Source organism: Agelaius tricolor, unplaced genomic scaffold (genome assembly GCF_023055355.1).
Source record: "Agelaius tricolor isolate 1412-34295 unplaced genomic scaffold, bAgeTri1.0.p SCAF_6, whole genome shotgun sequence".
NCBI lineage: Eukaryota > Metazoa > Chordata > Aves > Passeriformes > Icteridae > Agelaius > Agelaius tricolor.
This window is the reverse complement of record NW_027269266.1, coordinates 9,496,423-9,517,842: the sequence shown is the minus strand read 5'-3', so window position 1 is coordinate 9,517,842 and position 21,420 is coordinate 9,496,423. Positions and strand designations below refer to the sequence as shown.

The window sequence follows — 21,420 nt, the reverse complement described above, 5'->3', positions numbered from 1 at the left end:
ATGCTCAATAGCAGTAAAAAAAAAATCAAAATATTAGAAAATATTAAGAAAAGAATAGAGAACAAAACAAAGATCATTATACTACTGTGTAGATCCATGGTTTGCCCTCATCTTGAATACTGGGTGCAGTTGTGGTCCTCCCCACCTCAAAACAGGGTAGAACTGGAAAAGGTTCAGAGAAGGGCAACAAAGATGATCAAAGATATAGAACTTACATATAAGGAACAACTAAGCAAACTAGGATTCTTCCATCTAGAAAAAGAGATGATGAAGGGAAAATAAGACAGCTGTAAAATCTCAAGTGGCATGCAGAGAGGAAGCAGGATTGATCATTCATGGTTTACTCTAACACAGAAACTATGGATATCAAATGATCTAGAAACCAGCAGGATCAAAATAAACAGAAGAAGATTCTTCACAATCTTCATTATTCAGTGAAGCTGCAGAACTCCTTACTACACAATGTTTTCAGCAAAATTCCGTATGCTTTCAAGTAGACTCTATACATTCATGAAAGAGAAATTCATTAAGGACTGCTAACAGCATCTGGTTCAGGAAGCTCTGAAGATAGAAATGGATGGAACCTATCAGAGTTTTTATGTATTATGAGTAACACATAGCACCAATACAGCATTATTTTAGTCTTTACTCTTCCCTATACATTCTCCTGGATGCTATCTCCTGGATGCTATGGGCTGGCTGTATTTCTATCAACAGCCTCTTAATATTCTGATCTTAAAGAAATAATGACATACAGAAAGGAAAGCGTCATAATTAAATAACATACAAATGTGCAGCTTTTTGTAGGAAAGGAATTACCACCTCAGATTGGATATGAGGGCATAGGGCTTTTCAAGCAAAAGGCATGAAGTTCAGATCCTGAAAATTATTCATAATAGAGGACAAAAGTCACACAGATTGCTGCCCAGTAACTTATTTGGCCTTTTTTGGACCTTTATGATTCACATGAGTGGATCTACAGAAACCAAAAGCTATTCTTTTATGAAGAACCATGCGATTTCCTAGAATGAATGCCTTTAATTTTTAAACTTTAGATCTACCCTCTGCATACAGTCTGCACACCTGCAGTTAGGGTTCATAACTCCCCTGCAGGCCGGAGGGGAAGTCTGGGGGGCCTGAAGGCACACTGACCTTTCTGTGCCAGCTCTTCCAGCAGCCCGCTCCACTCCTCGCGGAAGAGGTTGGCGCCGGTCAGGCTGCCGTCGCCGCCGATCACGCAGAGGTTGGTGATGCCCCTCTGCACCAGGTTGCAGGCGGCCTGCAGGCGGCCCTCGCGCGTGCGGAACGACTTGCAGCGCGCGCTGCCGATGACGGTGCCCCCCTAGGACAGGGGAGAACAGCACTTTTGGTTAGAGGTCCGGTATATCGCTGTGCATTTCTAAGATGGATGCGCGATGAGTTTTGTAGCATAACCTCCGTCTTTTAATTTTACACTGAGGTAAGGTAACGACATACAAATTATCAAACCTGTGGGAATTTATGTTCAAGAACAGATACATACACACACAGATATATACACACACAAAAACAACAAAAAAACCACTCAAAAATGACTGATAAAGAGCTACTCTGGAAGGAAAATGTTAAATTACATCAGATTAATTTTAGCAGTATTAAAATAAATAGGTTGCTACTTACATTCAAGAGTAAAAGTGATATATTAACTAGTTAAGTATTTACATTAATTTGCCTCAGTGTGGTATTTTCCCCCCTAATATCACAAGATACATAGACAATAAGAGAAAAAATGTATCCCTGAAATTCAAAATTAGCACCCATTGTCATTCCACAGAATTATGGAAATGAATGCCTATAATTCCTTATAGATCAGACTAATGCTACATGTTCTGTTTTATTGATTATCTGTTGCATTAATTAATATGAATTTAAAAGCTTCTTTTGGAAACAGTGGTATTTTAAAAATAACTGAACTGCCCTGTCACTGAAAACTGCTGGGTGTTTTGCTGGACACACATCATTTACACATCTTCTGTGTTTATGTTGTTCAGTCACTCAAGAACTTTAATTTTTGCCTTGTTCATTGTCACAGTAAAAAGTAGTATCAATTAAGACTGAAAAAACGATTTTTTTTCCTGTAAGCAAATCTGGAGATGATTACATCCTTTTTGCATAAACATTCCCTTTACTTTAACTTATAGTAAATCTGTCACATCCATCTAGATTTGAACTTCAAATCTGCAGTGGCTGTACTGACACAATTTACCCTATCAATAGATGTTTCAGCTCTCAGGCCAGTTTGCCATCTGTGTTGCATAGCTGCTAGTGGAAAGAAAAAATGAAGTGGAGCAGAATTCAGCTGTCTCCAGAAAAAAAGGTAGATGTGTACCCATGGAGATGCTGAAAAAAAATCAGAACTAAAAATGTCTCTAAAACTAGGTATTTTCATACTTAGAAGAAAACAGCTGCAAGAGGAAAAGAAACTGTACTAGAAACAAAGTGCTACTTGTTCTGGATAAACAAATACACAATGGGCTGTAAAATCTGTCTCATCAAAACAACTAAACACATTCTATTCTGTAAGATACATGCTGAGGTTCATTGTTGGTCTGTTGACTTAACCAGCAATAAAGCTCAGAAAGATGTTTTTCTTTTACCCTATACACATACAGGAGCCTACATCCTGCTCCTGCCTATACTCTGTGTGGCTTGGCCAAGAAAACTCAATTTTCCTGTCATCATAAGATACATTTGGATGATGCTCCTAGTCATATTTAGTTTTAGGACTCAACGATCCTTATGGGTCCCTGTCAACTTGATATATTCCATGACTCTACTCAAAGATTCTGCAAGATAGACATGGGGGAAAAAAAGAAGAAAAGAAAAACAACCAAACACAGGGGACAAAATACCTCACAGTACTCCAGGGCATTGGTTTAAAAAAAAAAATTGTCTCTGCTAACTGTTTTATGTTCTTAAACTTTACAAAAAACTCCAAAGAAACCCACGCTTCACCTGGAGGTAGTTTTCAGAAAGCTTGGCAAGCAGTAAGGCCTCTTCGCCAAACATAGCACCTGCTCTGGAAGAGGCAACAACATTACCATGCTGAGCAAAAGCTGAGGAGATCTAAATGGCCACACTGCAGAATGTTGTAACCAAAATGTACAAAGTCACTGGCAGTATCTGAGCTCTGCAGAACTGCACTGTAATTACATCCGTTACTATAATTCTAAATCCACTTACACAGAAAGACAACAGGGTTTCGTAAGAAATTAATTGCCTTACAAAACACAGCTGTTTCATGGTTTGGCCCTATAATGTCTTTTCTATTAAATATAGACTTGCCAGTATGGCTTTAGGAGGCTAATGACAGGTGGCATTGCAAATCTAGAACAAAGGTTTTCAAGATTATTTCTGGGCTCCAAATTCAAGACCATACCAAATCTCCAGCAAGTGTCACTGCAGAAAGCAGGCTCTGCTGGAAGTGGCACGTGCTGGTGACTCATCACACACAGCCCAAATACATAACTCCAGCAGGTGCCTGCATCTAGAATTTTGGCTCTTCTGTTTGAATAAAGAGGTTTTGGGTCCCACTCTCACCCCTTAGCACTTACCACTTGCAGGATACTCGAAACACTTTCCCATGAAACTTCTACAATATTATCACCTCCATCAACCATTCCCTGGTAACCCTGTAAAAAGGAAAGTATTTCATAAGTCTAATTTTAAAAACTACATCAAATTTCCACTACACTAGTACTCAGTGTGCACTTTATACAACTTTAATTAAAAACACTGAATAAAAAAATACTCAATTTAAATGAAACAGTATTCAAGAAGGTATCAGTGCTTCTTTAATGGGGGAAAAAGCAAAACAAACCCTCTTCCTAAAGGATCAGTTCCAAAAACAACATCAAGATAAGGTAATACTTTACAGAGATTACACAGCTATAAAACTAGAATGGTAATGTGCTTCTTCTTTAAGAATAAATATTCAAATATATTTTCAAAAATTGACAAAGAACTTTAAAATGCATTATAAAATATGTTCCTTAAAAACACAACCTCAGCCTGGGGCCATGAACTTAAGAAATCTTTGTAACACATTGTACATTTTTCCCCCCAGTGCTGGTAATAACCAAAACATGATAAAGAGCAATAACCCAATTTTTTTCTTGAAAGAACAAGAAATCAGATTACACAACCTTTTTTCTTTTTTTTTTTTTTTTTAGGCAGTCACACAATAAATAAAAGACATTTAACAGGAAAGAAATACAATTTTTAGTTATGCATTTAAGAAATTTCCTAATACCTTAACTTAAAGGGTCTTCTGAAACCACAGCATGCTGTAATATGAGAAGAACTACATTTATCTGGAAGAAGGAAAACTATCCAGCAAGGGTTTTCTCTGGCTTTGCTTTATTTCCTCTCTACAAAAATACTAGCAGGATGGCAATTGCAGATTATTTTCCATTAGGTGATGTAGTGAACATTGATTAAAAAAATAAAATAAAGAAAAGAAAAAGAAAAAAAGAAAAAGAAAAAAAAAAAGAAAAGAAAAAAGGAAAAAGAGGAAAAAGAAAAAGAAAAAGAAAAAGAAAAAGAAAAAGAAAAAGAAAAAGAAAAAGAAAAAGAAAAAGAAAAAGAAAAAGAAAAAGAAAAAGAAAAAGCCAAGTCCTAAGTTTAGAAAATCCTAACTGACAGACACCAGAATAAAAGTGGAATTCCCATTCAACTTTTTGACATTTATTTAAATCCACAGGGAAAATCATAACATGTTAAAGAAAATAAACAAAAACTACTAAAGAAAAATAACCATGGCAATGTTTAGGTCTCCATTTTTGGATTATGTGTACATATTCCCCATACCAAGGAACAATCAGTTAACAGTTTTTCTCTGTGCAGTTTTTTTTTTTTAGAAAGTCAGGAACTAGAAAAAGAAAAAGTTCAGAAAACAGCAAAATTGACATCATAACCTGGAAAAATTTAATTTGGCACAATTCAGGGTATATGCAGAATTTACTCAATAAGCAGTAACTTGGAAACATACTAAGCCTAAAGTGGCTTAGTATTCATATAATATATATGATTTTTTATGTCAAACTTTGAGTCCTCACCATCACAAGAAAATTAGAATGTAAAGATAACCTGAACACAGCAGAAGTACCAGTTACTCATTTAAGCATTTCAGAATTCCAGTCCAGATTCCAAGGGGAAAGCATGAAAGTTTCTGCTCAGTGAGACTTGACTGAATAATTTAGAGACAAGATGACCAAGCAATAGCAAAAAATCTCCAGATGGAAAACTACTTATATCTCTAATTCCTGCCACCCAATAGACCTTTTCAATATCTTGTATGGTCTCACATGTATGAGATGTATCTAATGTCTACACACAGAATGGTGTGGGCTGAACAGGACCTTAAAGACCATCAGCTTCCTGTTCCCCAGCCATCAGCAGGGACATCTCCCCCTGGACCAGGCTGCTCAATGCCCCATCCCACCTGGCCTGGAGCACTGCCAGGCCTGGGGCACCCACATCTCTGGGAAGCCTGCTCAGTGACTCACCACTCTCACAGTAAAGAATTCCCTCCAAATAGCTCACCTACATTTCCACCCCTTCACTTTGCCCCCATTACTCCTTGGCCCATCATTACAGTTCCTGGTGAACATTCTTCCCAGTTCCCTTGTGGGCCCCTACATACAGGACACACTATTTCTATGTTAACGTACACACACACAATGACTTGAAGAGCTAAGCCATTATTTACACAATTTGTTAAAATTAGAGCAAAATGGAAAAAGAATAATGCTTAATATACATAGCAACTTTAAAACAATACTCCCTCAGATAAAGTGCAAAGATCCTCAGAAAGAAACATCACAATAGATACAACTAAGCTTGATGATGGCTAATAAGTTACTAAGTTCATTCATCACCAGCTTTGCTTTGCTTGCTTTAAAAACATAGAATTTTATGTTCCTTATATCATTCAGTAATGGAGTGAAAGCTTTTACTCTAAGTATTTCTACTGACAGCTACAATAACTCAAGAGATCCACTGGTAGAAAATAGTATAATGTTGCATCTTAATTCAGTGTGTAACACTGACTACAGTAAGCTGCACTGAGAGCTGACAAAAATATGTACAGTACATGTGTGCTCAAGTCATTCACCTTCCATTTTAACTTGAGAGGAAAAACAAAAGTGCATCCAAAGAAGTATAACATATAATAAATTTATACATAAATAAGACTGATGGAATAAAATTCTCAATTTTCAGATTAACAAATCTAAGCACAGAAAAAAGCAAAGAGATAAAATAAGTTGTCTATAAGTTTTCTATATATGAAACACCTCATAGCTAGGCTAAGGATGAGCTATGACCCATTCCTGCACCATGTTTCTTTGAAATAGAAGGAATTTGTGCATTTTGGTCAGGAGTTCCTATCTGTGCAGACAAGTGAGAACTGGGGATGCATTAACAATTCCTCCCAATACAAGGTAAGGGCAGGGAACCTTTGGAATCATAATCTGTTTGAACTGTTATATGAACTTTTCCTAATTCAGTTGTCTGCCAAGTATGTGTATGCTACCTCTGAATAAAGTAGACAGAACTGTCACATTGTTTTCCACACCATTAAAAGATACAAGCTATAGAATTAGAACAGCTTTCTAAAAAAGCTATTGGGGAAAAAAAAAAATTACTAAATACAATTGAGTATAAATGATGATGATTTCCATTTATTGTTTTAGTTAGATAAACACTGATGAGGACTGGACAATGTATGTTTGAATGTTTACCACTGCTCTAATTGTATGGTTACCAAAAAACCCCAGCAGATGTGACTACAGACCTTAATATGAGGGTGGGAATCTGTCAATTTATATTAAAAAAGTAAATTCTTACTGAGATCCTAAAAATATAGGAGCTTGTGTACTGGGATACTGAAACTGTGTAGCAAGAATGGAAAAAATGAACTGTCAAAAAGTGTGTGTGTGTGAAGATCAGCTCCATTTTGTGTTTAATCCTTCAGGTACCCAAAATCTAAATACTCAAAGAAGAAGAAGAAATCTCTGTGGGTCCAAGGCTCACAGGGTACATTCACACACACTGCAACTCCAGGAGAGCATGGCAGGAGAAAACATGAAGACAAAAGCTTTTGAAAAAGAACAATCATCTTCTGGTGTGTCACATGTGAGACAGTTATGTGAATTTACTCACTGAGGATTCTTAGCCATTGCTCAACAACATAAAATAATATTGCCACTGAGTGCACAAACCCCCAGAGGAAGGACATGAAGTTTGCCTCACAGAAATCCATGACTGCTGTACCATTGCACTCCCAGTGCTGGCCTCTTGAGAAAAAGACTCTGAATCAAGATGCAGAATCTAAAAGCTCCATAGCTTAGTAGCAAGAGCACACATCCTCTGGGAACTATGTCCTTCAATCCTGGAAAAAGGGCAGGTTATTTGTATAAATATTGAAGACCTCAAGTTTCTAAAACTGAGCTGCCATAAATGAGAGGCATCACTTTTTCTTCCCATTCTCAATTAAAAAGGAAAAACAAGACAAAACAAAAATTATTCTGAGTTTAATAGTTTCTGATTAGTGAAAAAAAACCAAACTAGCTCCCTAGAACAGCCTGATACTCTACACATACTTTCAGCTCCTAGATTTCCATACCATGAGTGAAATTAATCCATAGGTATTCAAATTTTAATTCAGACTGGAGTAGATTTGAGGAATAATGAGATGATAGTCAAGAAGGATAACTACAGACTAAAATACAATATTAAACAATACAAAACTGTGAAGCTAGCAGAATTGTATAGATTTGCAATTAATACCAAAAATTTGAAATGTGCTAATATCAGTGAATTAAGAAACACAAGGGATTTTTTAAATTTTATAGCTAAAAATTCACAGGTTTTATATAAACTATAAAAAACATATATAACAGGTAATATAGCTTTTATATTATTTATCTTCTAGTTTTCATTTTCACATGAGTTGATTCTTTTTTTCTTTTGGGACTTGAAGTCCAAATAGGCCATGAAGTCCAGTATGTAACTGTTTCTTTCTTTGGGCTTTCATAAAACTAATTTTAAAAAGGCTAGAAAATTACTTGGATCTTATTCATTAGCAATTTTAATTCATTTACCTTAGTAATCTCTTATAACATGATGAAGAAAAATGGATTTAGGAAAACAGAGTTACTTTTTTACTTAGAATATGGAATAGTGTTGGCCACAGCTGTAGAAGACAGATGGTTTTGCAGAGCAAAAAAAGTTCATTTGACAGACACAGCTACAGGAGAAATAAAGCCTGTGATGTCTAGAGCAAAGTAAGCTTGAAAAGCCTGAGACCTTTAACTCTAGTTTTGGATCCAAATAAGAATACTTTTTTTCTTATTTTGGATATGGTCACTTCAGGTTTTTCCTTCATTATTTCAGAGCAGCTTCAAATACAAATATTATTTTATCCTGACCTATGGTGTAAAATGCTCAAAACGTAGGCTTAAGATATTCTATCTATTCTATAGATATTCTATACTATTCTCTTTGCTTAACACACTCAAGTCACACTCAATAAACTGTAACTCAGAGGGAACACCTTATTAAAAGCATTAAATAACCCAAACTATACCCAAAAATCCATCCCCCCTTTATACATCACGCAAAGGCTTAGAACAGGGAACATTAGTGACAAGTATCAGAAGATTTTTACCTTCTATTACACTTGACAACTTCATCTGTTTCCCATTTCAAAGGGATAAAATTAAACAGCTGTTTAATTTCAATGCTTGCAACTCTGTTTCTCTGAAGTACTTGCAAGCATTGTGAAGGAAAACTGAGTTCATATTTCAATTATTACCAGTGGGAGAAGAACAAAGCTTAATGTTCAGTGCTTTATGAAACACAGAACTGAATGGACTAATCTAGAAGCAAGATCTTTTTCAGAGCCCATACTTGCAATGAAATGTGCATTTCCTCACAGACCCTGCTGTCACACTGAAGACAGTAGGATAATATATATGGGAAACTGAAAATTCCCAACATTGACTACTTCTTTTACAATCACTTTTCATTCTGAATTATCTGTGACCTCACACTGGCCAACTCTACCAAACACAGGAACATCCTAAATTAAATAGTGCTATTTTGATAAGTCCAGTTCAGAAAAAACAAATATTCACAGTTCTCTTGAAATTTATCACTCTGTGATACCAAGTATGTTTAAAAGGTGAAAAAATATGGCAATTCTTGACTTAAGATTAATTAAAAAATAAATTCAAATCGAAGTTCTGGCCTTAAAGATGACCAAACCACCCTCCTTACTTCCAGAGAAGTATCTGACCCATTTCAGTGAGCCTGCACAAGAGCTGAACACTGAAGGAATTCCAGAGATTGGCCATGTAATTAGCACACACTAAGTATTCAGAGCAACTTGCCCTAGCACAGTAGTAGGAAAGAATTTTGGAGCACAGTCCTCTGCTTATTTGCATTTCAATATATTTTGCATCTCATTAGTAAATGAGCTATAGGAATAAGCAGACAGGAAAAAAATGGATGAACAGCTACTTTTTAAAGATAAATTCTGTATTTACCATGCACAAAACTAAAATGAAAGCATTTTCTAAGCACTTTTATGAATTCTAGTACTTTATATTTTTATATCAAAGTTAGACTGTACTGGGGACTTACCAAGCTTTGTCTCATATAAATTTTTTCTTATGATTTGTAATAACCTCAGACTACTAATGACCTGTACAGGAATTCCAGTGGGAACAGAATCTTGTGAGTGTATTATATTTATTGTACTTATCTATTGTATCTATTTACTGTATTGTTTAATCTACAAAAGTTGTATAAAAACTGGAAGTGTCCTTTACAAGGAAGTCTAACTGCAAAAGTTTACCAGGAAGACAAATACGTGGAGCATCACCTTGGTACTGACATTAAACTTGTCCCATCTTTTTTTCTTATTGCATGATTGCTAGAGAAATTTACAATATTTCTGCACATACAGTTACAAATTTCAACCACAAAATCTAATGTCAGGACAAACCAAGGAGGGTCAAGTTTTTGATGTGGCTTTTCTTTTGTTTGTTGGTTGAGTTTCTTCAGTTGCAACCTATAAGCCAGGCAAGATGGCACCAGTGCCACAGTACTCTTGATCAAAACCAAGCTGTGAAGTGAGGGGGAGGATACATCCTATCATACCCTAGGAAAACGGAGTCAAAGGATTAAAAATCTGTAGTTTAAACAGGTTTAGGAAAATATTTATGAAGTACTATAAGTGGGGCCAAACATCCAACAAGTGCACAGGTATGTAGCTCACTGCAGGGTGACAATTGCTTTCAAGTCTTTGGTGGCACACAAAGAATTCCATACATTTAAGAAATTACTTTAAATTAAATAGTTTAATAATATACCTTGTGAGATGTAAATTTCCATTTAAAACAAAGTACTAAATAAAACACACAGTAAAAAGGAATGGTGCCTACAACATTTTTTAATTTATCCTATTTAGTCTCCATGGTATTTTTACAAAAACTCAAGTTTAGTGAGAAGAGAAAATACAGAATGAATGAAACAAAACTAACCTCATAAATAAAATAGACTTTGGCATTTACATAGATTCCCATGCGCACTACTGCCCGCACAGCAGCATTCATACCTGGGAAGAAAAAGCAAAATCACATTGTTATAGTCATCCAGCACTTTCTGTATAGCAAAAGTATTGTGTCTTGAAAAGAAAGGGAGCATTAATTCATTCCTAAAAAAAGACAATGACCAGCGTCCATTAAAACAGAAATTTGCTTAATGACAGTGCAAGCAGCCCATGAGTATGAAGGGTTCAGAACTATTCTTTGTTACAATAATTATGTGAATGCCAGTGTGTGTGTTAATCAGAGATTAAATTGCTGCTGACTGCAAAATGGCATTGTAGAGTTACAGCTACTGAACAACGAAGTAAATTAATTTTGCAATAATGGTTAGTTTCCAGTCTTAAATGCAAAACATTCAGCAAGCTAAAATTTAGCTTCTTTGGATGAGAAATTACATTTGAACGGTTTTTCTGGGATTTCCAAAACAACACAGGTGTATATACAGCATTTTGTGGGGAGCAGAGCCAAAGTTGACCTGGACAGATGCTCATTTAAAAAGACAAAAGTAGCAGTGAATTAACATAAATAATACTGCATTGACTCATTTGACAGAAAAGCGTCTGAACACCCCTTTGGTCCCAAAAATGCAAGCTCTGATTGGAATTCCCTGCTCACAAGACATCTGACAAACGATAGTCCTGGAAAATCTTCCATTTATGTCCCATGGTCAAACACTTAACCTCCTGAGCAACAGTGGAAGTTCCACTGGTCCCTCCACACAGGCCAAATGAATTTCTCTTATCATTCATTCCTTCAGATACTGCATTACCTTACCCATTATTCAGGAACTTTCCAGAACTAACCAACAAATTGCTTCCATACCACTAAAACAGACATAAGAGATCACACAAAGCATGAGGAGATAAATAGTTAGACTATACTATGTGTCTTAGCACACCAGTAAAAAATGGATGCAAGAAGGATGACAACCCAAAGTACTAGGCACCAATTCCCCAAATCTGCTGCATTTAATATCAAAACAGCCAAGTAGCAGGTAAGCTCTGCTGCTCAATATAGGTGTTAAGTGTTCACCTCTCTGCAGATATAAAAAGCTTGTAACTAGAATATATAAACAACACAGCAAGTCCCAAAGATCTAATCTTACAGTATCTACCTTTACTGCAAAAAATATTGAGCTGTACAAGTCAACCTGTCTAAAGAATCAGACCAAGTTTTTCTCAAAGATTCATTACTTATGAGCACACCAGAAAGTCCCTGAAGTTGCTCAAAGTGAAACAAAAAAATTAAGTTGGTCACAACCAAAAAGTTGATTTTGCTGTTTGTGTAGATGCCACTTACACTTAACAAAAATCAGAAGTAACAATGTTTTCACATAAGTTCTGTTTTAGGAAATTGTAGCAAGAACTCTTTCAGCCAGAGTTGGCCTTGTGGCATAGCTGAAAAAAGCTTTCAAATGCCAAGACAGCTAAAAGCACAGCTTTAGACAAAGAACTGGATGATGCCAAAGAAAAACAGAGAATCTCATCTGACAGTCTGTAATGAAAGGGAAGTTAGCGTGATAAATCTCAGATCAAACAGAGCAAAGTTATCTCCTCAGTGAAACAGTTTTCATAACAAAATTAACACCCCTGAGAGACAAAGACCTTTAATTTTAACAAACTGACAGCTCATCACAGCACTGCCATTTTCCACAAACAGGAACACTCAGCACAAGGTACTCCTTTCACCAAAGCCCACAGCTTGCTTCTATTAAAGCACATTTTGTGTGGGAGGCTTTTTTGTTGTTGCTGCTTGGTACTGAGGTTTTTTGGCAGTTGTGTTTTGGCTTTTGGGTTTTTTTTTGGAGGGGGATAGTTGTTGTTTGTGGAAAGTTTGTATATAAATGCTTAATACAGCTATATAATTTCTTAGTGAATACCTTTCAGTTTCCATGTTTCTTGCATGAAAAATAGGTAAAAATCACAATTTGCCTGCTCTGTGACAAGGAAAAAACCCAGGAAAAAAAAATCTGTAATCCCACAGATCACAGACAGACAGAATCTTCCCAGTACTACCACTGCAGTTTTACAAGTTTAGGTAACCTACATTTTATTGTTATTTCATGTTGTATATTTTATCTCCTTATAGAGAAAAAGGACTTGGTTGTCTACTGACAAGCTCCTGGCTTACATTTGATACCTACAAAATACAGTTAACACATTGCAGCTTTAGACTTCTACAATTTGGCTGTCTTAACTGCAGTAATTCAAGAAAAAACAAAAAAAAATTCCTGAAGCCTCTGTAGAACTGTTTAATAAAATTTCATTATTTGTGGAGTCTTACAAAAGTATTTGTGAATTACTGAAATAACCATGAAATGTTATTACTCATGCTTATTACTTTATAAGAGATTTAGCAGGTTAACTGTGGATTTAGTCCTGAATAATAAATGAAGTTTGATAAACATATAGGATTAAAATAGCAGCTTCAAAAGAAAGCCACAAGTAAAACCAGTATTTTTTTAATAATATAAGAATTATTTTAAATGTTTCTGACTTACTACTGGCTTTTGCATTAAAGCCTTGGAAAAAGGGAAATATTTATTTTGCTCTTTTGGACTCAGCAAAGATTAAGTGAAATGCAGCTACTTTCAGGGCTTTACATAGCATCTGAATTAATTTAAAAGTTGATAATTTCTTGTCCTTGATCTTGTTTATTCAATTGTCCTTAAAAGGAGCACTTGGTTTTTCATAACAGGGTTACAAACAAGACTGCAGAAATCTTTACATTATTTCAGAGGCTTTTAAAGAGTATCCCTCTCTTGTGCCTACGTCCTGGTCCATGTGCATATGCACCACTACAACAGAGGAGGTTCTACATGAGTTTGTGTTTAAGCCAAGTTTGCCTTGCTTTAGTCAGCTAGACATGCCTTTAAATAACTGTAACATAAACTATTCAAAAGCAAATCAAAACTATGCATCTTGGACAAGCATCAAGGAATACTTAAGTATCACCAATTTGAAAGATAAACATTGGCTTTAACGCAGGCTTAATGACTTAGCACATATGTTTCAGTGCTACCCTGAATAAAGATTCAGACTTAAAAGACTATATAGCAAAAATCACTAAGGAAAATATCTAAACATTACCAAACAGGAAGACTTTATTCAAATATGTAAATGGTTATGTCAGTAAGAGCCTATAATTACCAAAAGAGAAGGAGTCAAATACAAGAACTGAAAAATCAATAAAAACACAACTTGAATTTGTTTCATTTAGTTTTAGTTACGTTACAGATTTTATTGCATAATATCAAAGTAAGTATTCTAGACACATGAAGAAAACATTACACAGTTTTCCTGAACACCAACTGTATTAGATCAGAACATTCTATTGCACAAATATATACAATTGCAGAACATCTAGATGGCAAATGTATCTCCTTCTTAAAATTAAAATAAAAATCTTAAGAGACCAGTTCCAACCATTGAATCCACTAATTACAGAAGCAGCTTCTCAAAAATACTAAATGCATTGAAATAGTTACACTCACCCATTAATAACTACATTCCTTAATTTTACATACAAATAGTACTTATCTATAGACACATATATATGAATTTCATATACATGTCTATTTGCATGCACTATTCTTAGCTGGAAAAGGTGCCTTTTGTGGGGGGCTAGAATTGAAAAATTCCTTGTGACTATGTTCAAATCACCTAAGTGGTAACAAATAAATTCTAATTTGGATGACATAAGAAGAGTATGTGTTGTTTTAGTTTGAGACTTTCTTAAAAAATATATTTTTTTATTTTACTGTATTAGTTGAGAAACTTATGGTGGAAAAAGAAATTTTGCCACCCGGACAAGATCAATACATGTACACTACTATATTAAATATGTCCTCAGTCTCTAATGCTTCACGAGCAGAAATATGTAAATCTACTTCCACAGTCATGGTCAGTGGTATTCCAAAGTTCTGGAATCCAAAAGGCTTCTTTAGGGTTCTTTTTAGGCTGTTTTTAAACCCAGTATTTGCTGAAGGAGCTGAGCTTTTTTATTTGTTCAGTGCCAAGATTTCTTCTTCCAATCTATGTCACCAGGACAAGACTTGTATATCTACACTACGAACAAAACCTTGGAACCTTGGTTTGGCTTTAGTTTGGTTTTTAGGAAGCCTGGAATGCTTTGAACGCAGAGATACAAAGCTCTTTATTTCAGCAGGATGGGCTATGATATTCCAGACCATTGCACTCCTTACTTATGCTGTCCTCAACACTGAATCTTTGAGTTTGTCTGAAAAACAACATGGCCCCCATTCAGACAATGGCCTTGAGTCAGTTGGCTGGGCAGCAGCTCCAGAGCCACAAGCACATCCTTCCCCAGGAGTGCACAATCACCTTCTGTCAGCAGCTTCCCACGACGCTTCCTGTACCCACCGCGGTCCCGGAATAGGCTCTGTGTGAACGTCAGTCACCTACGGTGGTCAGAACTGTCTGTGGCAGCCACTGGGAACCCACAGAAAACTCAACCCACAGAAAACTCAACCCACAGAAAACTCAACCCACAGAAAACTCAACCCGTGCACTTCATGACCTGAAGCACAATGGCCAGAGAATCCAACAAAGTGAGAAGCGTGACTTATTAAACCCCATTTATTAAACCACCTTCCTGAGCTGCAACCAGTACAATTTAGAAATACTCCAGAAACTGAACCAACCCATAAATATTGAGAATTGATTGTCAGAACTTCTTTTGCCTCTCAAGGTACTTGTGATTACAGTGGAAAGTTTATTTTTAGCTCACAATTTAACAGCTGGTTAGCTGAAGTGATAGACTATCAAGTTTAGTACTTATACATATTATAAGTGTACTAAATAGAGATCTTTTTTTCCTGTGAAACAGATCACTGATAAATTCTCTAACTCCACAAAGAAAAAAAGTCCAGTATGACACATATATATTCTCTAGTCTTTAAAATTCTACAGGTAGAAACACAAAAAAGAAAAATGAAACTTCTAAGGAAGTAGCACTAATGCGGGGAACTAACTGAAAACTTTGCATGCCCTATAAATAGAAAGCCTTGTGTAATTTACATAACTCTACTTTTAAATTATTAGAAGTACAAAGAACAGCAAAGGGATTACTTTCACCTTAAAATAATTTCGTATATATTTTAGTCTGTGCTCAGACTTACAGTCCAATCTAAATACTAGCACATATAAAGATTTTGTGTTTAACAGGCATTTTTTCTACTCAATTGTTTGTGAGTTTAGTTTGGATTACAGATATTTTGAAGACTTTTATTGTCTGATGAATCTAAAACAAAACAGAAGACTGGAACTTTATTCCTAATACTGGAACATTTTTGCCTACTTCTGAGTCAGTAGCTTTGCCTCACCTACACTTTGCTTGAACAGATAATTTTCAAATAGTAGTAACAGCAACATACTTCCTTCTTCGTGTACTTTGGGACTTCACTTCTCTCACACATTTACACTCTGTCCTCCAAAGGGCAAACGACCTTGACAGGGCATGACTCATTCTGTCCCTTGTTTAACTCCTAACCTTCAAACTGACTTGAGGCTGCTTATTTTACACATCTCTGCTGTCACCAAGATACTAAGGGGTTATGGTCACACACTGTGTTGTGTGATTCAGGTGAAATAATCAAGTTCCAAATTGCTGGTAAGGTTATTTCCTTGTTCTTCAAAGTTAGGACAACAATGCTGCCAGTGAAACAGCTTGGAAGGCATCCAGTTTACTTTTTTTGGTCTTTGTGACAACCTCACTCCTTAGACAGTAACTTTCATAGGCTGTTACTTTGGAACTCTCCGTGCTTCTGTGGCAACCTGCCAGATGTAAAGTCTAGATGTTACCCGTGGATTCTGCAAGTCCTTCAAATGCCTTAATTCACACAGTGGCCAGTGAAGATTAGTACTTTATAAAAGGAGATGCATCTGCTGCTGCATTATATAATCTCCAGCCACGCGGAAGCAAGTTGCAGGGCTCAGCCTCTTGCTGAGCACGCTACTGCTGCTTCAGGCAGTGCCCTGCCACACTTTTAAATTAAAATGGCGATTTGGCCTCCAGACCATTAAGACAGGGATGCTCTGATTCTCAGTTCCTCCGAGAATCATTTAGCAGTGGAACTGATGTCGCTGAGGGCAAACTGGATAAAACTTGAACAAGTGCAGCCCCACCGAGGGGTAAGAGAAGCCATCGATTTGTTAACCGCATCGATTTGTTTTTTCCTCCAGAACTGCAACATTTTCCTCTTCGATGGCAACAAATCCCTTTCATCCCGATTAGAGTTTCGGCTAATCCTAGGTAAACCCGGGGGCTCCCCGTTATTCCTGCGGGCAGGGGGAGGGAGGATGCTTCTCCCAGCCCAGATGACGCAAAGAGGCGGAATCTGCAGCGACTCGCAGCGGATCACGTACACACCGGCGGAGGGAGGGAGGGAGCGGAGAGGGAGGGAGACACTGGTCCATGCAAGGCACCACCATGGACACGCCGGGAAACCCGGGTAAGGGGAGAGGGGAGGCTGCCCCGGCCGCGGGCTCGTCCCGGCACCTCCCCGTGTAAAATCCGGGGAGAGACCGGTCCCTAAACCAGAGAGCTCACGGAGAACGAAAGGAGAGGCTCCCACCCCCCATTCTCTTCACGGACGCGAAAGAGTGCCGCTGCTTCTTTAAGTGAAAGTACTCTCGAGACAGTCCCGGCGGAAAAAAAAAAGTAAAACAACCGTAAATTAAGAGAAGGTGCTAAAAGCAATTATCATTGATTGAACAACTCTCCTCGTACAAGCAGAGCAAGAGTCCTCTCGAACAGCACGGAGCATTGCGTGTTTGAAATCTTAATTAACTGAAACTTCAAACTATTACCATAGAATCACAGAATATGCCGAGTTGGAAAGGACCCATTCTGGTAGGAAAGGGGAAACTAAAGTGTAAAAGAGAATGGATTCTTGACTAGGTATATTGTGATCGAGCCTCTTTTCTTTGCCATCCCTCTTAATGTCTGCAGGTCTTTTGTTCGCCCTGTCCTGTAGTAGCTACGACTTCCTCTACACTGAAGAGATTTAAGAAGGCGAGACACGTTTCTAACATACTCCTACGGGGTGGGGAAGTAAACCACCATCTGAGCGTTCTAAACCACGGGTAGGAGCATAAACGTGTTGCTGGTGCCAAAACGAAGTGAAAAGCAGATGAGGCGAGGGCTGGCAGAGCCCCAGCAGCGCAGCCAAGCTTCCCACCCGCCGTGCAGGGCAGCACGACCTCCTCCTCCCCCGCTCGCATCAGCCATCCCTCCTCACCCCACCATCTCTCCAGGGAACGAGACATCTCGGTAGTAAAAGTTACTGCAGCAGCGTTTCTACCCTCTCCCTTGCCCAGCCTGGGGCAGAAGAAACGTGGAGAGGAAGGGAGAGGGAAAGAAGGGGTGAGAAGGGAAGGGATGTTTGAGCCTTAAGAGCCCAAGCCGTGCAAAATTATTTATCTTTTAAATGCGCTTAGTAGGAAAGCCGGGTCGAAGGCCAGCACGGAAAGAGCCCGAGCACCACTGCAATCCCGTGTGAACCGCTCCCAGAGCCCTCTCTCCACACCCTCCATGTGCCGCACCGTGGCTGGCCGACACCAGCCCTGAAGCAGCCCACGCTGTTTCCCCGGCCTCCCGCATGGGCGCCCTGCCAGCCGGGGAGGCCCTTCCTTCCTGCCCCTCACACCGCCCTCGAGGGGCTCCTCGCCCTCTCCTGCTGCTGCCCCACTCCCCATGGTGCCCGCCGCTCCCCCGCGTTCTCCTTCCCCCTCGCCTCCTTCCCCTCGTCCTCCCTGTGCTCCCGGAGCAAACGGTGTGAGCCGCTACCTTGGGCATCGCCGCCGCTGGTCAGCACCGCGATGGCCTTCCCGGCGCCCGAGAGGTTCTCGAAGAACTTGGGCTGGTGATCCATGGCGCTGCGGGAGCGGCACCAGCGGGCGAGGCGGAGCGCGGTCGCTGAGGGAGCCCCTGGCCGCTGGGGTCTGCCCCCGCTCCGCTGGACCGAGCGTTCGGCCTCTGCGGGAAAAGAGCCCGAGCAGCCCGCTGTGGGCGTGTGGTTACCGACAGGTAAATCTTTGCAGAAAACCTGAGGGAAGGAGCAAGACTGTGTGCAAAAGCCCGGGAAAAAAAGCGAGCCGAGCAGCAGCTCTTAAGCTCCTCTCACCCGCCGCCCCCCGCTCTGCCCCGCCGCCGCGCCCTCCCCGCGCGCCGCTGACAGCGCGGCGCGGCCCCGCCCCCTCAGCCCTGCGGGAGCGGCGCTGACCGGCGGGCGACGCGGCCAATCAGCGGTCGAGCTGGCGCCGCGAGCGCGGCGGGCGGGGCGGGGGCGCCGGCGGGGCGCGGGCAGGTGGGCGGGGGCGGCCCCAGCGGGGCGGGAGTCCCGGCGCCGCCTCCCCGCCTTCCTTCCCCTTCCCCCTCTCCTTCCCAGCGCCCGGGGTGGGGGCGATGCGGGAACATGGCTGGCGCCTTGGCACGGCGGCAGCGCGGGGGAGGGAGTTGTGTTGGCTAGAGCTGGCTCATCCTCCCCGCTGTAGCGGCTGAGGAGCGCCGCGTGTCTCCGTCGTGCCTGCGGCTCCCCTGGGCAGCCCCTTCAGCGGAGGCTCTCCGGCAGCTTCCCGCCGCCCTCACGGCTCTGCCGGAGGCTCGAGCCTCCAGCGTGTCGGTTCCTCGCAGCCCGATGCCTCCGGGGCGGCTCCGGGCTGCTGCTCGGAAGGCTCCGGCAGGGAGCGGAGAGCGCGGCTCATTCCCGCTGGGAATGCGGGACAGACAGACAGACGGACGGACAGACGGCTCCTGGCCGCGTCTGGCAGGGTCCGTGTCACGGGGCCGGGTAGGGACACCCTGAGGCCCCGAGCTCTGCTCTCATGCTCAGGTGTGTGTTCCGCTGAGGCTCCTCAGCCCCGCAGTGGGCGTTCAGGCGCCGGTGGGAACAGGAGGTTGTTCTGTGAGTATTGGCGGCTGAGACAGAGTTTGAGTCAAAGGGAGCAACAGAGGCAAAGCCATTGGGAGGAATTGCTCTGGGTGGGAATCGCAATCTTCCTGCCTTTCTTTTCGTTCTCCTGTTATGCACTGATGCTTTTGCCTGGGGAGTGGTTAGTGCTAAGTACTACTACTTAAGTACGCTCTTAAACTCCCTGTATTGTAACACCACGCTAGCAGAGTAATTCTCTTGATCATAGCTGCGTGTGTAGTCACAGAAACATTAAAAGCGCCGAGTTTTGGTAATTTAAGCAAATAAAGCTGTATTACCCTCTCTACAGTTGTTTGTGGTACTTTGCATAAGTAAAAGTATTTGCGAAATCGGGCCAGTTTATTTGCACGAAATAATAAAGCAAGCCAGGGAGAGAGTCAGGAACAGCATCAAAATGCTGACTCGAGTTTTATATTTTAATTGCTGTGTTAATTACTGGTTTTATTCAATGTCTTCATCACATCACAGACAACTCACATCGTAAAAAGTACACGTGCTCATCCTGTCGGCTTTCACGCAGGCACATGTGGAAGTACAGTCATTTGAGTAGTTCAGTCGAAATTACTCATAGATAAGTGTTTGAAGCCATACCTGAAAATGGATATTTATACCTAGCGTGTGGGCAGCCCAGATTTGCAAATCTACACTGAGACTATAATGAGTGTGATTTGACAACAGAAACGATCTATTGACAAATAGATTGCATACCATGAACATTAATATCTCTGTAGGGAATTTACTATATTCTTTCCTGAATCTGAAGTCTTGAGTCACAGATTATAATGAAAGTGGACTTCTGTTACAGAAATATGTAAACATCCACAAAGTCACGCCATGTTCAAAAGATTTTGATTTGAAATCACATTATTTTATTTGAGAATAGCTCTGCAAAAGCTGAATTAAGGTCTTTGAGTGATTCAGGGCTTGATCCAAAACCTGTAAAATCAAGAAGATCTTTTGCTGGTAGAAAATATTATGACTATTTTAGCACCATGGACCAAGGACCATTGTCATCTCAGGACTACTTTGACAAGACAACAACTTCTTGTTGCTGGTGTTTGCTTGGTGCAGCTATTTCTGAAAAATGGCTATTCACTAGCTAAAGCATTCACACTTTGTCTGGAAGTAGACATATCCCTCTTGCTTCCCAATATAACCTCGATGCTAAGGAGCTTGTATTTTCTGAAAGTATTTTTTTCTTCAATTGCTCTATTGTCCATATAAACTTGTGATTAATTTTTTTCCACCTCGTGTAACAAGGAATCTGCCAATATTTTCATCATTTATTATAGCTACTCCTTGTTCTTCAGCAGAGCTGTCAGGGAAGAATTGTGTTTTGGCTGTGTCGGGTTTTTAGAGGTGGGAGGAGAGGAAAGGATTTGGAACTGTTTGTTCCTGAGGCTGTCTTGATACACTTAAATATCTTCCAGCAATACAATTGCCTATAATCTTAAGAGTGAGTGACTGCCTGGCTTAAGTGTTGAAGATTGTTGGGGAAAACAGTGTTAGCCTTGTGAGATATTGTTAATGCAGCTAGGTACACATGTATAAATCATACTGACACTAAGAGAATGGGCTCTTTTCAGATAAACTGTGTATCTGAATAAAGCCTCAGCAGGTCATTTGCACACTACATTAGGTGCTATAATTGTCCTGTTACTGTAATGCTAAATGGAACCAGTTTAGCTGGAACAGGGAGAGGACAGGTGAGTTTGACTGTTCTCTGATACTGACCATTGCAGGCGGTCCAGTGCATCCTTTTCACATTGCCTGTTTGTTCCCTGTGCCATATAGGTCAATCACATCTGCCCA

The 21,420-nt window shown here is 39.8% G+C and overlaps 1 protein-coding gene across 5 annotated transcripts in view; it reads right to left on the bottom strand.

Annotated features, from left to right (window-relative positions):
* Positions 1–18,838, bottom strand: part of PFKP (phosphofructokinase, platelet) — a 42,856-nt gene extending 24,018 nt beyond the window's left edge. The window contains exons 1-4 of one of the 5 annotated variants that reach the window (XM_071428645.1): positions 18,465–18,838; positions 10,590–10,663; positions 3,594–3,671; positions 1,153–1,342 (exon numbers count right to left, since the gene is read on the bottom strand). In XM_071428645.1, the coding sequence (XP_071284746.1) occupies positions 1,153–1,342; positions 3,594–3,671; positions 10,590–10,663; positions 18,465–18,549 (427 nt within the window). In that variant the 5' untranslated portion in view covers positions 18,550–18,838. Of the gene's footprint in view, positions 1–1,152; positions 1,343–3,593; positions 3,672–10,589; positions 10,664–18,464 lie in introns of those variants that run through there. The other 4 variants (XM_071428641.1, XM_071428644.1, XM_071428640.1 and 1 more) reach the window with 4 other exon arrangements.
* Between the last annotated feature and the right edge of the window lie 2,582 nt (positions 18,839–21,420).